At 42.8% G+C, this 18,445-nt stretch overlaps 1 protein-coding gene across 1 annotated transcript; it reads right to left on the bottom strand.

Moving 5' to 3' along the window:
• Positions 1 to 12,491: 12,491 nt before the first annotated feature.
• LOC147306244 (uncharacterized) lies at positions 12,492 to 13,855 on the bottom strand. The gene is made up of 4 exons (XM_086278954.1): positions 13,754 to 13,855; positions 13,493 to 13,652; positions 13,041 to 13,093; positions 12,492 to 12,836 (listed from the first exon to the last, which is right to left on the bottom strand). The coding sequence occupies exons 1-4, from the start codon at positions 13,853 to 13,855 to the stop codon at positions 12,492 to 12,494; spliced, it is 660 nt and encodes a 219-aa protein (XP_086135080.1).
• Positions 13,856 to 18,445: the final 4,590 nt, after the last annotated feature.

Raw genomic sequence — 18,445 nt, 5'->3', positions numbered from 1 at the left:
ACACCCAGGCCGGGCCGGCTGACACCCAGGCCGGCTGACACCCAGGCCGGCTCACGCTCTCGTTCCACCCCCTAGTCTTTCTTGATGACTCTTGGGTTGGCTGCTGGATTTATTTTTCATTTATGTGGGCTGGTGATTCATTTATTCATTTTAGTAACGGTAAAAACAGTGAAAGGTGGTGGATTGTCCAGATGCTGTTCGATGTGGAAAAAATGACAGAAAGGAGATGGGGAAAAAGAGAGACGCGAGGCGGCCGCCAAGCGACTGGCCCTGGCTTACACCGAGAGCGGTTCTCTGTCTGGTTTCACCCCCCTCACCCTCACGCCGCCGGTACGAGTGTCCGGTGAACTGAATGTCAGGTAAGACGTTATGTATATTTCCGTTGTGCTGACTTTTTACATCAGTTACAATAAGTCATACAGCTGGGTGGGTGCTGTGTTACTGATGGTGAAAACTTTATTGTATTCATAAGGTTAATTATTGGGTTGCCAACCGCCCCGTGCAAACGGAATCGTCCCGCATTCAGAGAAAATATTACGCGTTTCTTAGCGTTGAATATGGTGTGCAATATGACATTGAGTACAATGCTGCTAAAAGTGCTGTTTTGATATGTAGAACCAAGCAGGATAAACAGCTAAATTTCACTTTGTTTAAACTGGCACAAAAAACTCTTGAAGTTCATAAAAAGGTGAAATACCTCGGTCACTTTATTACTGAGCAAATGAATGATGATGATGACATATACAGACAACGATGTAAGCTCTATGTGCAGGCAAATACTATTGCACGCAAATTCAGCTTTTGTTCACTTCCAGTTAAAGTGGCTTTGTTTAAAGCGTATTGCACACCGCTATATACTGCCCCCGTGTGATCATCTTACAAACAATGTAGCATGCAGAAGCTGCATGTTGCATATAATGATGCAATGAGAATCCTTTGCAGGATACCTAGAAGTGGTAGTGCCAGCCAGATGTTTGTAGCTGTGGGTGTCTGGACTTTTAAAGCACTTTTAAGAAAGTTAATGTTCAATTTTAGAGAACGACTGGATGGTTCGAGTAACAGTATAATTTTAGCACTTACAGATCTGACAGTGAGTGGTTCCCGTTACTCATCCAGTCTCAGAAAGCACTGGTTAAAGTGTTTGTGTACTTATTGATTTATTTTAAGTAATTGTGTTTTATGTATATTATGGTTTTATATTTTTACTAATGTTTTATATACTTATTTATATACATATATTTAATGGTTTATACCTTGTGTTGTGTGTGTGTGTGTGTGTGTGTGTGTGTGTGTGTGTGTGGGGGGGGGGGGGGGGAGTTGTGTGTGTGTTTCTTGTCTTGTTTTTATGGACATGAAGTCTGCCAATAAAGATTGAATTGAATTGAGCTGAAAAGGAACACAGTTGGTCCCGTACTTCAGGTAGAATGGAAGAAGACACAAAGCTGGATTTATTCTGTCGTTACTAAGCCTCCCCTGTCATTCTCTCGCCTGTTGCAACTTCAATCGTGAAACTGATCAATGATCGGCTTTTCTCTCGTGTGTTTATTGCGCTAAACAACAGCAGCAGTTTAAGCTTGATCAGCTGTTGTTAGAATTCATTTGATTTTAATTTCTAGTATCAGCTGATGTTTGCTGGAGCCACAGCTGTAAAAAAGGGCTGGTCGAAACCAGGAGATGTCCTTACTGAATCATCAGAGCTGAACTGGTGATGGAGAAACAGGTTTACCTTTTAGGTGACATGGATGAGTTGAAGGGAAGTTATGAACTGTTTCTGAGAGACAACTAACACCAAACTCCTTTTTTTGTGTAGCTGACAGCTGGTAACTGTGCAGGGGCGGATCTAGCACAGCTTTTGCCAGGGGGCCAGGCAGGGCATTAACAGGGAGAGGGGGACACAAAGATATACTTTTCTTTCTTATTCTCATATAGAATATTTAGCTTTTATTAAATAGTTATCTGAATCTTACAACCAAAGTTTGTATAATAATACACAAGATTGGCTGTAGACCATTGTTAATCATTCAGAACACTGTGTAAAAATAACAAAAAACAAAAAGTGAATGCAAAAGTGCATAAATATTTATTTTACGCGTTTGATGTGTGTGGCAGGGCGTGGTCTGCAGTGCCGCTGCAGGGGAGGTGGACCCACCTCAGCGGCATCTGCAATCACGCCTCTCAGGCGTAAAGTCTGTGCTCTCTCGGCTGTTTTTTTGTATGTGTCGAGCTGTGAGATTAAAAGCTACAGCCGGCTGTGTGGGTACAGCAACTATTTGTGAAAAGTGGTCCATAACGTAATGCTTCAAAGCGTGTTCATGCAAACATTGTCGGGTCTGCTTATGAACCTCTGCGCACAGCATCTGCAAATCGGGGCTGTACGAAGTCACCTCATCTTTACACAAAACTGTAAGCTGTCATCTGTGAGGCGCAAGCGGTGTTTGGTTTTACCATAGTTCATGGTGGAGAATGGCTGCTCTGCTGAGTTTTGCTCTCTGTAGCCGTTTGAATGGCAAACTACACTGATTAGCGGCGGCATAGGCACACTTAAAATTTCTTCAGAAATTTTCGCTTTCTAGTTATTATTGTTATTATTATTCTTTTCTTTAATTCAATTCTTTTATTCAATTGTAGTTACTCTAACAACTGTTGCTGAAACGCGGGTGAATAGTTCCTCGGTTTAGGGTGGACCTGTTCCAAGAAGAGGGCGGAAGTATTTTTGGGGTCAAGGGATGCCTGTATGTTCTTACACAGGCTGGGGTGTGGGAAGGGTTGTTCTCTCAAATCGGTAAATTCTAAACATGGTACAATGCTTTTTGTTTTTGTTTTTTTTTTTGTTTTTTTTAATATATGTATTTATTTACTAGTACAGCTTTAACATAAGTGAATATATATAGCAGAAGTCTTGATTGACTTTGTTTCTTGGAACTGTAGAGGTCTGCGTAAGTTAGCAAAAATAAAACAAGTCATTAGTAGGACTAAGAAATTAAAAGCCAAAATTGTGTTTCTACAAGAAACTCATATGCTAGGCAGTGAGACAAATAGAATGAAACATAGATGGCCAGGTCAAATCTTTTCAGCGCCTTACTCCTCCAATTCCAGGGGCGTTATGATAATGATTCACAAATCTATACCCTTTCATGTTGAGCATGTGCTTAAGGATTCTAATGGGCGTTTATTAATACTACAAGGTAACTTACTATCTACCAGACTAAATTTAATTAATATTTATGGCCCAAACACCATTATGGGGCGATCGTGGCTCAAGAGTTCGCAGTTTGCCTTGTAATCAGAAGGTTGCCGGTTCGAGCCCCGGCTTGGACGGTCTTGGTTGTTGTGTCCTTGGGCAAGACACTTCACCTACTGCCTACTGGTGTTGGCCAGAGGGGCCGATGGCGCAATATGGCAGCCTCGCTTCTGTCAGTCTGCCCCAGGGCAGCTGTGACTGCAACTGTAGCTTGCTTCCACCAGTGTGTGAATGTGAGAGTGAATGAATAGTGGAATTGTAAAGCGCTTTGAGGGTCTTGAAAAGCGCTATGTAAATGCAATCCATTATTATTAACCCAAACTTTTATAGCAATTTATTTCTTAAAATTTCAGATTTACAAGGTAAATGTATAATTGCTGGGGACTTAAATTGTGCTTTGAATTCACAGAAGGATAAATCATCAGGCATGGATAACACTCATAATAGAACACAAAAGGTGATCAAACAATTTATGAAGGAGTTAAATATAACTGATATATGGCGAGATCAAAATCCAACCAAATTACAATATTCTTGCTGGTCAGGTACACACAAAGTGTATTCCAGAATAGATTACTTTTTGGTATCAACTGAGCTGGCTCATTATATAAAAGATTGCCAGTATAAGGAAATAATAATATCTGACCATGCAGCCGTTACTTTGACTTTCATAGAGCCAAAACTAATCAAAACTTGAATTGAATGGAGGTTTCAACTGAAGTGGATGCAGGACAAACAGTTTCTTGAGTTTTTAAGCAAATTAATGAATACTTTGAGCACAATTCAAATCAAACTTTGGCAAATGTGAGATGGGAAGCCTTCAAGGCATACTTAATAGGGCATATCATAAGCTATTCTAGTAAGAAAACAAGAGAAAGAAACCAAAAGATAAAATATCTGGAAGAAAAAATAAAAATGTTATAAAAGACCAGCTTTCAATCAGGCCAAAATAATGAGAACAATGTAAAATAATTATTGTTATTGAGAACGCAATATAACGAAATTACAAGCGAAAAAGCTGCTATAAATCTATTGAGATTAAAGCAACAATTCTTTGTCCAAGGTGAAAAACCCAGCAAACTCCTGGCTTGGCGTATAAAACAGCGGGAATCTGAAAAGGCAATTACAAAACTTGAAACTTCAAATGAAAATATCATAGTAGACCCATTAGAGATAAACAATGCATTTAAAGTGTTTTATGAAACCCCAAGCTCACTTTTTCACCAGTTTTGCTGGTCACATTCACCACTAGATGGTGCCACAGGGAATAGAGAAGAATGAAATGCTCAGATTCCAATACACTGTGCAAAAATACCATTTTGTAGGTGTCAAACAATGTCATCGCTGGCAGTTTTTGTGGACTAAAGAAATGTGAAAGAATTATGTGTTTTTGTGACAGGTTGCTAGTATCTAAAGATGTAGTTTAAAACTGGTACTTTGCTGTTGTCTGTTAACAGCAGCAGTGGTTCATCCTTTGAATTAGGTCATTTTATAATGCTTGAATGATTCATAGATCAGTGTTTAGAGGCTTAGGGAAAAAAAACAAATTTTCTGAAAATGGTCATGGTTGTATTCTGACTGTGAGTTAAAGAAACTTTAACATGATGATGCCTTCCTTGTGAGGTTAATGAATGCTGGGGAAAAAAAGGTCATGCAGGTTTTTACAAGTCATCAAGTGCAAAAAAAGAGGACAGTTGGTCACCCTAGAGTTGGTCTGAAACTGGAAGGCTGAGCAACAGACAGTCTATGAGCCCCAAAGCCAAGTCCAAGGACCTTAAATGTTCAGGAACATTTAAGATGATAGAAGGTTATTGGCTGTTGACCCTGATTCTGCTGCCGAGAACCAAATTTGTTTGCATGAGAAGCAGGCTGCAGTGGTGGGTGACAGGCTGGTGATGGAGCTGGCGAGTGGGTGGCCAATCCACCCTCAAGCGAAGGAGAATCAGCTGGTGAGCAGAATTGCTTTACTGGTGAAGATGGTGAGCTGCAGACAGCAGGTGAAGTTAGAAAATGGGGTGTAGAATCCTGAGTGGTTGTTATTATTTTGACCATCCATTCACCCATAAGGTCCTTCACTGCTTTAGAATAAAGTGAATTAGCAAGGATTTCTTCATGGTTACCTCTGCATCCTTCTACATACCTAGCTTCAGAATATTCTGAACTCGAGTCTAAAAGAGTCTCCTGAAACATTATGATTAAGCAAACTATATTATTAAAGTTCTTCATGACTGGGCCAAGTGTCCTCTTTTTTGGAAATCAAAATATGATCACCCTAATGTTGCTGCTTCATGGCCAGTCTAACCCTGTCACTGTACATTTGGTATTTTCACAGATTCTTTTTCTAATCTTTGGAAAGGGAAGAGATTAGAGAGAGAAATTGGCATGCCTTGGCCAGTGATATCTCATCTCTATGTTCCAAATACAAATCCTCTTGCACAAGTAAAAAAAAATCATAAAACCACTTTGTCGGTTCACCGTGTTTGCCGTGTAGTAGTGGTTCCTCTGGCATTACTTGCTGCATTTTCTAATTGTGGACCCTCAGGACAGAATCTTCAGATGATGTCTTCTGCTCATCGCAACAACTAGAGGGAAAAGCAACCTCAAATGTTCAGGCACCCTCTTTTATGCTCTTTTGCCTACCCCTTCCTCTCCTTCTGTCTATCCTATCCAGTCCTTGTTCTAAGTATAATCACCCAATGTCCAGCCACATCCTATCATCCTATCCATTTTCAACCTTTTGCCTACTTTTAACTAAGGCAAATTACTTACTTCATTGAAATAATATCATTATGTTTTACTACTAACCCGATGTTTGCCTACTGGTGGTGGTCAGAGGGCCCGGTGGCACCAGTGTCCGGCAGCCTCACCTCTGTCAGTGCGCCCCAGTGCAGTTGTGGCTACAATGTAGCTTGCCATCACCAGTGTGTGAATGATTGACTGTCATTAGGGACTAAGTAAAGCGCTATACAAATGCAGACCATTCGCAGCCTATTTACACCTCTACAAACACCTTACAATAATCAACAAAAACTACCACAAATCCACTACAAACTGGACGTTGGAGCAATATTCTTATTTGCACACTCCGTCACATAGTTCTGAACACACACCTAAATTATATTATATTTGCACATTTTGCATTTTGCACATGTCTTTGTTATGTCTCGTCAATAATATCCTGACTATAACTTGAAACTGGTATTCAATACCTACTGCACATTCCACTTTGTATTGTCTCTGTCCTGTCTTTGTTTATCTTTATTTATCGTACAGTTAATATTGTATAGTTACCAGTGTTGGGGAGTAACGGAATACATGTACCGCCGTTACATATTTAAAATACAAAATATGAGTAACTGTATTCCGTTACAGTTACCGTTTAAAAGGGTGGTATTCAGAATACAGTTACTTTGTTGAAATAAATGGATTACTTCCCTGTTTCATTTTGTCGCGGGTCAGGACTGTTTGGGTTTTGTTTGACAGCTACGTTCTTTTGTTCCAGGCGGCAGCGTTACGGTTGCCATGGTTACAGGGCGACGCTCTCTCTCTCTGCGACTGTGTGTTTCCTGGGAGAGAGAGCGCCTTTTCGTTGTTGTTGTTGTTGTGCTAAGCTAACAGGCAGAACGGTACAAGCAAAGCTCTAAAGAATGTAGCATCATGGGCAGTGTAGTCCGTGTTGCAGGGAGAATGGACTGCCATACAAGTTATGGGTCTGTGAGCGAGGAGGGAGAAAAAGGGGAGTGGAAAGGTACGAGTTGTCATCGAGGAAAAACGTGAGCTGGAAGCATGTAATGTTATGATTCAAGATGACGCCGAGCATGGCAGCCTTGTCGCGAGCTCCCCCAAGCAACAGCTTTTTTCTGTGTTTAATTTTACTTTTCCTTCATTTTTTCGCGAGTAGCACATGTCTCCTTGTGTACGACCGACAAACCTTACTGGACATAAAAGACGGTCTTTCTTATAACTTTCCGGAGTTCAAGTTTTGCAACACGGACGCTCCGTTTGCAGACCCCCCATTCATCTCACCTGAGACGCCTTTGTTCTCTGGCCCTGGAGGCCGCAAACGCCGAGGCAGAGGGAGAAGATCTGGCGTTCTGGTTCGACTGAGACGGCGCACTAACAGACCACCGTTACCCAGTTTATTACTGGCTAATGTGCAGTCTCTGGAGAACAAGCTGTGCGAGCTTCGGGCACGGATCTCATTCCAGCGAGAGATGCGGGACTGCTGCGTGATCTGCCTCACAGAAACCTGGCTATCGGACAAGGTACCGGACTCCGCAATACAACTACCGGGGTTCTCCGTGCATCGCGCGGACAGGTCACAGGATCTTACTGGGAAAAGCAGAGGCGGTGGTGTGTGTTTCATGATCAACAACAGCTGGTGTGATTATGCGAACGTGCACCCGGTCAAATCCTTCTGCTCACCGGACCTGGAGTACCTGATGATTAAGTGCCGGCTATTCTGGCTACCGAGGGAATTTACAGCAGTGATTATTACGGCTGTTTACATTCCCCCACAAGCCGACACTGACCGAGCACTCAGGGAACTGTACAGCGCGATCAGCAGCGAGGAAACCGCACACCCAGAGGCGGCGTTTATCACAGCCGGAGACTTTAATAAGGGAAACCTGAAGAAAGTCTCACCCAAACTCCACCAACACATCCACTTTAACACTCGTGGAAATCGGCTACTCGACCACTGCTACACCTCTTTCCGGGATGCGTACAAAGCCCTCCCCCGCGCCCCATTCGGCCAATCAGATCACCGCTCCATCCTGCTCCTGCCCGCCTACAGGCAGAAGCTGAAACAGGAAGCTCCAACCCGGAGGGCGGTGCACTGTTGGACGGACCAATTGAAGTCTGCGCTGCAGGACTGTTTTGATCACACGGACTGGGAAATGTTTCACGTGGCTGCTAGGGACATTGATGAATACACAGACTCAGTCTGCGGATTTATCAGGAAATGCGTGGAAGATGTCGTCCCATCCAGAACAGTTAAATCCTTCCCAAATCAAAAACCCTGGATTAACGGAGATGTTCGCGCGGCACGGAGCCCCGCCTTTGCCTCCGCGAACACATCGGACTACAAACACGCACATTACCAACTCCGGAAGACGATCAAAGCAGCCAAACGTGAGTACAGGGACAGGGTGGAGCAACAGTTTGACAACCCTCGGAGTATGTGGCAGGGACTAAACACGATCACAGACTTTAGAGGGAAAACCAGCACACCGCAGACCACGGCCTCTCTGTGTGAGGATCTAAACGTATTCTACGCTAGATTCGACACAGCGAACACCATGAGACCGGACAGTGTGCGTACCGCGGATGACGTCAGTGCGCACACTGTGTCTGAGGAGGATGTGCGGAGGTGCTTCAGGAAGGTGAACGCACGCAAAGCTACTGGTCCGGACGGGATTCCCGGCCGCGTCCTCAAGTCATGCGCGGCTGGCTGGAGTGTTCACGCACATCTTCAATCTTTCCCTCTCTCTGTCTGTAGCCCCAGCCTGCTTCAAAATGGCCACCATCGTCCCTGTACCCAAATCCTCCACCATCTCCTCATTGAACGACTGGCGACCTTTAGCCCTGACCCCCATCGTAAGCAAATGCTTCGAGAAGCTGGTCAGGGACTTCATCTGCTCTGCACTACCCGACTCACTGGACCCTCTACAGTTCGCATACCGCCACAACAGGTCCACTGATGATGCCATAGCCCTGACACTACACACTGCCCTGTCACACCTGGAGAAGAGAGACACGTATGTGAGAATGCTGTTTGTAGATTACAGCTCAACATTCAATACCATCGTTCCCTCGAAGCTGGACAGGAAACTGCAGGATCTAGGACTGAGCAGCTCCCTCTGCAGCTGGATCCTTAGCTTCCTGTCTGACAGACGCCAAGTGGTCAGACTGGGCAGCATCACCTCATCCCCCGTCACACTGAACACTGGTGCTCCACAGGGGTGTGTACTGAGCCCTCTCCTGTACTCACTCTACACCTACGACTGCACGGCTACTAACAACTCCAACATCATTGTGAAGTTTGCGGACGACACTACAGTGGTGGGTCTTATCACCAACAGTGATGAGACAGCTTACAGGGAGGAGGTCAGCGCCCTGACCCACTGGTGTCAAGACAACCATCTCACCCTCAACGTCGCAAAGACAAAGGAGTTGATAGTGGACTTCCGGAGGTGCAGAGAAGTACACACCCCCATCACCATCAACGGCGCTGCTGTGGAAAGAGTGAGCAGCTTCCGGTTCCTTGGCGTACACCTGGCTGAGGATCTTACGTGGTCAGTACACACAAACAAAACAGTGAAGAAGGCGCAGCAGCGCCTCTTCTTTCTCAGGAGACTGAAAAGATTCGGCATGAGCCCCCGCATCCTCAGGACCTTCTATCACTGTGCCATTGAGAGCATCCTCACTGGATGCATCACCACCTGGTATGGCAACAGCACTGCCTACAACTGCAAAGCTCTCCAGCGAGTAGTGCGGTGCTCTGAACAGATAATTGGAGGTGAGCTTCCCTCCCTCCAAGACATCTACAGGAAGCGGTGCCTGAGGAAAGCGGGGAGGATCATCAAGGACTCCAGTCACCCCAGCCATAAACTGTTCAGACTACTTCCATCAGGAAGGAGGTTCTGCAGCATCCGGTCCCGTACCAGCAGACTGAGAGACAGCTTTTTCCATCAGGCCATCAGACTGCTGAACACTTCATAGACACCTCAGCTTCACTACTGGAACTTTAACATTATGCACTCCATACTGTACAGTAATGCCACTGTTTTGCACATGTCTCACTCTGTATATTTTATTTTATATATTTTATATATTCTATTCATTGTTTACTCTATTTAATTTGTAAAATATGTGTACACACACACACACACACACACACACACACGTAGAAAAATATTTAGTATACACATCCAGAAATGCATATACTATTATATATTGTACATATATTTATTAGTTTCAGATGTAGCCATTCTTGTATTTCGCTTGTTTACATTATTGTATTTTGCACAACTCTGTTGCTTGTGAAGCTCGCACACAAGAATTTCACTCACATGTGCTGTACCAATGTACCTGCACATGTGATGTGACAATAAAAGTGATTTGATTTGATTTGATTTGTAAATATAATAATAACCACTGCAGCCAAGAAGAGTGCCTGACAAGCCCAGTTGTAAGTAAGCTATTAAGACTCGACTGTACACTGTGTTCGTGTTTTCCTCCGAAAACAATAAGCTCCGTTGGAGCAGTCTTTCAACGCCTCTCTCTGTCTCTCGCAAGAAAAGTTGACCCACACAACAAAGTAAAGCTATTTTTCGGCTACGAGCCGACAGGGACCCCGCCGTATTAGCCAGAGGTCCCTTTACTACAGTTCGGAGTCGCGGACCTTCAGTAATAGTAATAAATCACACGGCAATAGTACATTCACGTTGTTGTAAAAAGCATGATAATATATTAAGTAATCCAAAGTATTCAAAATACGTTACTCTCATTGAGTAACGTAACGGAATACGTTACAGAATACATTTTGGGGCATGTATTCTGTATTCTGTAATGGAATACATTTTAAAAGTAACCTTCCCATCACTGATAGTTACCATTATAGTATTGCATAGAATTGTATAGTTACCATTATAGTATTGTATAGAATTGTATAGTTAGTAATTAGTACCTTTTTATCTCTTAATTTTTACCGAAACTTAGCATGTTATTTATTTGTAATTCCTAGTTTTATATCTCTTGGAGATATATCCTTTATATATTTATAAATGCACCATGGGGGGCTTAGGGTGAAATAGCATTTCGGTACACTGTATATTGTGTATACTACTGTATTGACAATAAAGCTCTTGAATCTTGGACATATTAAAACAGCTACACATTTTTAAATTTATTTTCCTCTGTGTGGGGGAAATAATTATTTGATCACCTATTGACTTTGTACATTTGCTCACACACTGATGAATGAATTGTCTATTAGTCTAATAGACATGAAACTACCATAAAGATTAGAGACATAAAATGACCGCCCAACCCAACCACCATCACCCAAAAAAGTGCATGTTATTTGTATTTTGAGCCAAATAGAATATAGAAATCAATTAAGACCAAATAATTGTCAAAGGATGCCATAGACAACATTGTGAGCCCACACAATGTTGGAATTTGTTTAGCTTTCTAGATTATCAGTAAACATTAGTTTAATGAACTATACTGGCAACAGAAATATATAGTTTTGCAGTGTGTCAACAGGGCCATGAGTATAGATAAGTTGTGAAACCTGGTAATCCTGTTTCTTGAAATCTCCCACAGTCCATTGCTTCAATGGAAGCAATTATCATAAGTCTTTTGATATTTAAAAATTACATTTACTTTTCAAGTCTGCTATATCCTCATCCCAACTGAGCATGGCGGGTACCTACGATGGAACTACAATGGGGGGTGGGGTCACACTATTTCTGATACAAGGCTTTTGTAATCCTAAACTGTGGTGTACATTAAATCCCAGTGTAATTACCTTCCTTCCTAAAGGCAGGTTGGGTACACTGTAAGAAGTCATCTATAGAATTTACCCAATAAATCTGAGGTAACAATTTGCATTGACTTTTTTGGGGTAGATTTAGTTTAATATATTGTGTATAAAATAACTTCAATAAAAAGCTATGAAATACTTAATTAAATTGGGTAAAATTTACCCCATATTTATGTATACATTCAACAGCTACTTACTCATTGAAATTAGGTAAAATTATCTCTTGTTTGCTAGTTGGTAATACCTGATAATTAGTAATAAAATGTAATTATTATCAGTTGATAAACATTACCTATTCATATAAGGTAAAATGTACCCCCCAAAAAAAGATATTCAAATGGTTCCTCATCTCAATGTTTTTATTCCATAAAATCCATCCATCCATCCATTCGCTTCCGCTTATCCTTTTTCAGGGTCGCGGGGGGCGCTGGAGCCTATCCCAGCTGTCATAGGGCGAGAGGCAGGGTACACCCTGGACAGGTCGCCAGTATTCCATAAAAATACAGAATAAAGTGCTACACAACGGCTAATGCAGACAACACTTTCAAAGGCCACTTAGTCCATTTTAAAAGCCAAAAGCACATACAGAAACTCTACAAGGTTGTTTCTGTGCATGTACGTTATCAAACATATGGATAGATAGAACAGAACACTAACACCAACATTCAATAGTTTCTGTGCTTGCTGTCAGAAGAAAAATTACAGCTCCATCAAGCTATGTCCTCTGGGAACAAGAGGGGAAATGTGTGTGCATTGCATAAGCTTATTTTTGAGGCCGTGGACCCTTTTCAGTAGTTTGGCCCCGTCAAGTTCCAAAAACAGTTTTTGAAAAGTGTCAAATGTGTTCTTAAGCTCCTTCGGATATTCGAGGTTGAGGGCATATATCAGTCCCATCAGCAGTACACATGCCTTTGTTGGGCTTCCACATCCCTCCATCACTTGGTTTCCCTCAATCACAATGGACACATCTGATGGATCCTCCTCAGCCATGATGTTGTGGATCACGATCACCTTCATCATATTGTCTGTGTAATCCTCACATTCCTACGTGTTAAAAAGAAAGAAACAAAAACCATGCACATGTTTTATTTTATTTAAGATGCTTTTTCAATACATTTCAGTTGATCTAAAGAGGGGAGTGGACAGAAGATGAATGGAGAAGGGGAGAACAGGGGATAGGAGAGGACAGGAGAGAAGAACATTAGGATCCCTTGAGTTAATAAGTAAACTGTTATGAATATGACATACCTGGCAGTCATGAAAAAGATCTTGTCTTTCCCCGAGGTAGCTAATGAGGCAGCATTAGCTACCTTCTAAATGCTCTGTGCCTGTAGGGAGATACAATTTAGTGACAAGACTGAATTACTTAAAAACAAAAACATGGCTGATGCCTATCTCCAGCTTTCAACAGGTGAGAGGCTGGGTACACCCTGGACAGTCAATGACAAGGAAACATAGAATAAACAACTATGCACGCACACACTCAAACCTAAGGACAATTTGGAGAGACCAATTAACCTAACAGCCATGCTTTCTGACTGTGGGAGGAAGCTGGAGTACCCGGGGGGAACCCACACATGCACAGGGAGAACATGCAAACTCCATGCATAAAGACCCTGGGCCGGGATTTGAACCCAGGACCTTCTTGCTACCCACTGCAGCCCTCCATAATTACATATTTGTGAAAAAAGTCAAATAACATATGTCATTCAAAGTGTCCAGCAGAGGTCTCATCTTGGAACCAGCGGCTCCTCCTTTGGCACGCATAAGCTGCAAAAGACCTGATGTGTACTCATCAAGTTTCAGCATGAATGTCTCCACCAAAGAAACTGTGGTGATGCGTCTGAACTCTTCGATGAGCTAAGAAGTAAGTGGACAAAAAAAAAAAGACATTTCAATTTGTTGACATTTGTTTGACATTTGATTTTTGGTGGATAGGAATAGTTATCGCACATACTCACCTGAGCCTCAGTGAATAATGCTGGCAACCTTTCCTTTAACTCACCCACAGAGGGGCAGAGGCTGACCACTTCAACTCTTCGGCTAGAGAACATTTTATTCATTTTTTCTGCAATTATCTTTGCATTATTGCTGATTTAACACTGGCATCCATGAAAGGTCTTCCAGTGTTGTGATATGAGTTGTTTGCCTCAGCGAGGATTAGTTGTATGTCTCGGGAAAACTCCGGTACTTGAAATGGCCCTGGCCATTCAGCAGGGTGACATGAATCAGGGAGAATGATGGTGTCACTGGAACTTGATGATGCGCAGTCGGACACCTGTGAGGGTGCATCATGATTGGCAGGGCAGATGTCCATTTCAGTAGTACTTGCAGGATGAGTGCTCACTGAAGTCGAAGAGTTCAATGTAGACCATAATCCTGATTCACATACTGGTTGTAAGTCAAGGGTGATTACTGGCTCTTTAAGGATCACTTTAACAGTGGCCTTGTCATACAAGTCGGCAGTTGAGATGACACTGAAAAACTGATTGTCAAAGTCTTTGTCTTGGTATAGCAGTCCAAATTCCCCAAGCAACTGGAAAGTTTCAGTAATTATGGAAACAAGATCTTCCACTGTATTAGGAATTCCTATTGGAAGTGTCAACTTTTGAATGCTGTGTTCTTCTAAAATGACTCTTAACTGGACTGCCATTGTTGTTTGGTTTGTGTTTCCTCAGCTGTAGAGACAGAGAAAGAAAAGAAATTGAGACAGGTTATTAATAGTTGATAAGCTTACATGCATATATTTTCTTCATTATCTTCTGCCAGAGAAATAAAAGCAGAGATTTAGTTCAGTAGAATTTTGAATAAATAATTTTTGATTGTCATTTAAAGAAGAGGGAGATAAGGGCAATAGAATAGAGCATAGGTGTCAAACTCTGGCCCCAAATGGAATCATCATAATGACATTATTTCATATTTATTACTTCCCCCTCCTCATTGCTTTATTATTGTAGCTCTAGTAAAAAATATGTAAGGATTCTGGATCAGCACCGTGATGCCCATAGTATATACAGTATTCTGAAGAAGGTCTAAAATGTCACTGTGTGTGCGTGCATGTGTGTGTTTTATGTATATAGATTTTTTTAAATTATTACTCATGATATAACATTGTCCAGACGTGCCTGGTAAGGACATGAGGAGGAAACAGTAGGAGCTGTGTGAGGCTACTAAAGGCAGTGCTATAACATTTTTCTGTCATCATTTTATTATAGATTAAGTGCAAGAGTTGTTAGGTGTGGATAATTAGATTATAGTTTATTGCAATAGCAAGTTGTGCCTTGTTCTCAGATGGACAGCAAGTGGAGAGTGATATATGAAATGATCAGTGTTGGGGAGTAACGGAATACATGTACCGCCGTTACGTATTTAAAATACAAAATATGAGTAACTGTATTCCGTTACAGTTACCGTTTAAAAAGGTGGTATTTAGAATACAGTTACTTTGTTGAAATAAATGGATTACACTGCGGTACTTTCCTGTTTCATATTGTCGCGGGTCAGGACTGTTTGGGTTTTGTTTGACAGCTACGTTCTTTTGTTCCAGGCGGCAGCGTTACGGTTGCCATGGTTACAGGGCGACGCTCTCTCTCTCCAACTGTGTGTTTCCTGGGTGAGAGAGCGCCTTTTCGTTGTTGTTGTTGTTGTGCTAAGCTAACAGGCAGAACGCTACAAGCATAGCTCTAAAGAATGTAGCATCATGGGCAGTGTAGTCCGTGTTGCAGGGAGAATGCACTGCCATACACGTTATGTGTCTGTGAGCGCGAGGAGGGAGAAAAAGGGGAGTGGAAAGGTACGAGTTGTCATCGAGGAAAAATGGGAGCTGGAAGCATGTAAATATAATAATAACCACTTCAGCCAAGAAGAGAGCCTGACGAGCCCAGTTGTAAGTAAGCTATTAAGACTCGACTGTACACCGTGTTCGTGTTTTCCTCCAAAAACAATAAGCTCCGTTGGAGCAGCCTTTCAACGCCTCTCTCTGTCTCTGCTAGCAAAGTTGACCCACACAACAAAGTAAAGCTATTTTTCGGCTACGGGCCGACAGGGACCCCGCCGTATTAGTCAGAGGTCCCTTTACTACGGTTCGGAGTCGCGGACCTTCAGTAATAGTAATAAATCACACAGCAATAGTACATTCACGTTGTTGTAAAGAGCATGATAATATGTTAAGTAATCCAAAGTATTCAAAATACGTTACTGTCATTGAGTAACGTAACGGAATACGTTACAGAATACATTTTGGGGCATGTATTCTGTATTCTGTAATGGAATACATTTTAAAAGTAACCTTCCCAACACTGGAAATGATGGGATGGAAGGAAGAAGAGAAGCAAAGAGTGATTCACAGGCAGAGCCTAAATTATTTCTCACAGTTTTTTGTTGCCTTATGGTTCCAAGCGCTGTCACCAATCTTTGCATTTTGTTATTACTCATGACACTTGTTTAATCAGCTACCATCTCTCCTATGGACTTTTTAATGTCTACAGTCTCAGATCAACACAGCCCTGCCCTTCCCATATTAGATTCTTGATGAATGTGTGTTGTTGTTATTCAACCTGGTTCAATGTGCCCCTTTTGAACTTTGAGCGCCCGCCCCTTTAAACCTCTCTGCACGGCCCTGCCGCGACTTTGTTCCAGATTTGAATTTTGGCCCACTGTGTATTTGAGTTTGACACCCCTGGAATAGAGGGTTAAGTATGCATCACATGTTTCCATTTTCTTTTTCAATGTTATATGTATTGTTCCTGTTAAATAAACATTACAATAAACAAATAAGACAGGACGCCTAGCCATATAGTTGTTGGTAAAATAATATATTTTTTCAATAATTTCAATAAGTGCACAAACATTTGATATAACAGAAATAATCAACCCATTACACTTACTCTAATGTGCAAGTGACTCACACTCTCATTACACATACATATAGGATCTTGGGGGTGGGCACGATACACAGAGTCCAAATTACCATCAGGGTGTACACCTCACCCCTGGCGTCGTTGCCCACCTCTCAATTTTGAATACACGTAGACATTGAGGGCTAGCAGGAGGGACTATGCGCTTACCTGCTGCTCTCTGGCAGGTAGCTCCATGCCCTCCTGGGTTTTAATTGCACCTTAGAACACACATGCATCAACACTACAATGAGCGGGTGGAGGGAGGTTTGGAGTCTTCTCTCACTCCCGTTCTCTGCGGCCTGCTGGAGCGGGGGGGCTAGGAGGAGTTGGCCGTCCGACTGCGGTCTGGAGTGTGGGGCCTCCCTGCTGCTGCGGAGTCGGGGCGGTCTGCCTCTCCCCACCGCAGGGAAAAGGGTAACACCACCTGGGTCTGGGTGCAGTTCCCCCCCTCCAGGGGCAAGGGTACCTAGACCCGGTTCGTAGAGTACGCTTGGGGAGTGTGATCCTGTGTACAGCGTCTCTTTATGTCTGTCTCCACGTTGGGTGAGTGTGGAGTAAGTGTATATGAGAGCATGAGGGTGGGAATGGATGTTTGTGTCTGTGTGTGCCTGTATGTCTGTGTCTATATGTCAGGTTGGGTATCAGACGCCACCTCTCTGGGGACATCTCAAGCCCTCCAAGGTTTGGAGGCCTATCTCCACCCACCACCACTTCCCCTGCCAGTGGCGGACTCCCTCAGGTGTCGGTGCGTTGGTGGTTCTTTGTGTCTGGGGGTGGGCGTCCGGGTACACACCGGCTCACTCCTTGGCGGCCGCTTATCGGGGCCTGGAGCCTGGGGCTCGCTCGGGCCACTTCGGAGGTGGGGTGCCCCCAGCCTCTCGGCCTGGGGCTCGGTCACTCAGGCACAGCTGGCTGCCGGCGGAGCTCACGGGCGCGTCACTGCAACTCCCCCTGGCTTCTGCTCCGCGGCTGCTGAGTGAGCCCTCATCTGGGACTCTCCTCAGCTCTTACTGGGACAGTGGCGCGGCTGCCCCTCTGTTGGTCTTCCTTGGTCTCTTGTGTTCTGGGGGCCTCTGGATGTCTGGAGTTTTGATCTCCTCCACACCTGCTTCATACCCTGAAGGACGGGGCTGTGGCTCCCCACACTCCCTAGCAGATCGTTACATGGAGAAACCTCTGGAATGCAAGCATGCAATAATCCTTTCTGTCATCGTTGTATTTTTACTCAGTTGTATATAGTATTTGTATTTGTATTCTATTTTTTATCTTATTGTATATTTATTTTATTTTATTCTACTGTATATAGTATTTTATTTTATTCTATTCTGTACAGTTGTGTACTGTATTTATTCTTATTGTATTCTAATTTTTGCCTCATAACTTTTGCACTGTCCACTTCCTGCTGTGACAAAACAAATTTCTCACGTGTGGGAATAATAAAGGTTATCTTATCTTATCTTATCTTATCTTATCTTATCTTATCTTATCTTATCTTATCTTATCTTATCTTATGCTGATCCACACAGGTATGCACACAGGTGTACACACGGGTATTCACAGATGTGGACTACAGCTTTCTTGGCTGCTGCCTCAAAGCACATTGTGCGCTGTCTATCTTGCGTGCTGCACAATATCGTTTATTATTTAGTATCTACTGATATCTACTGCTAGCTAGTTTATTGTGATGGTGCCGTTTTTTTTTTATTATGTTGCTCTTTGTTGTTTGCTTTCTCTTCTGTTTTTTTTCTCCATACA

Source organism: Aulonocara sp. 'chitande type north' Nkhata Bay, linkage group LG20 (genome assembly GCF_057382095.1).
Source record: "Aulonocara sp. 'chitande type north' Nkhata Bay isolate Kocher_YH1m ecotype deep benthic linkage group LG20, A_spYH_male_GT1.1, whole genome shotgun sequence".
NCBI classification, from domain to species: domain Eukaryota; kingdom Metazoa; phylum Chordata; class Actinopteri; order Cichliformes; family Cichlidae; genus Aulonocara; species Aulonocara sp. 'chitande type north' Nkhata Bay.
Note: the sequence above shows the minus strand (reverse complement) of the source record. Positions and strands in the feature narration are given on the sequence as shown.

Excerpts from the sequence above, each read along its gene's own strand:
- LOC147306244 (XM_086278954.1), bottom strand. The coding sequence starts at position 13,855 with ATGAATAAAATGTTCTCTAGCCGAAGAGTTGAAGTGGTCAGCCTCTGC. Across the intron at positions 13,094-13,492 it reads GGACACTTTGAATGACATAT|GCTGCCTCATTAGCTACCTC; the intron begins GTTATTTGACTT and ends AAGGTAGCTAAT. Across the intron at positions 12,837-13,040 it reads ATCTTTTTCATGACTGCCAG|GAATGTGAGGATTACACAGA; the intron begins GTATGTCATATT and ends TTTAACACGTAG.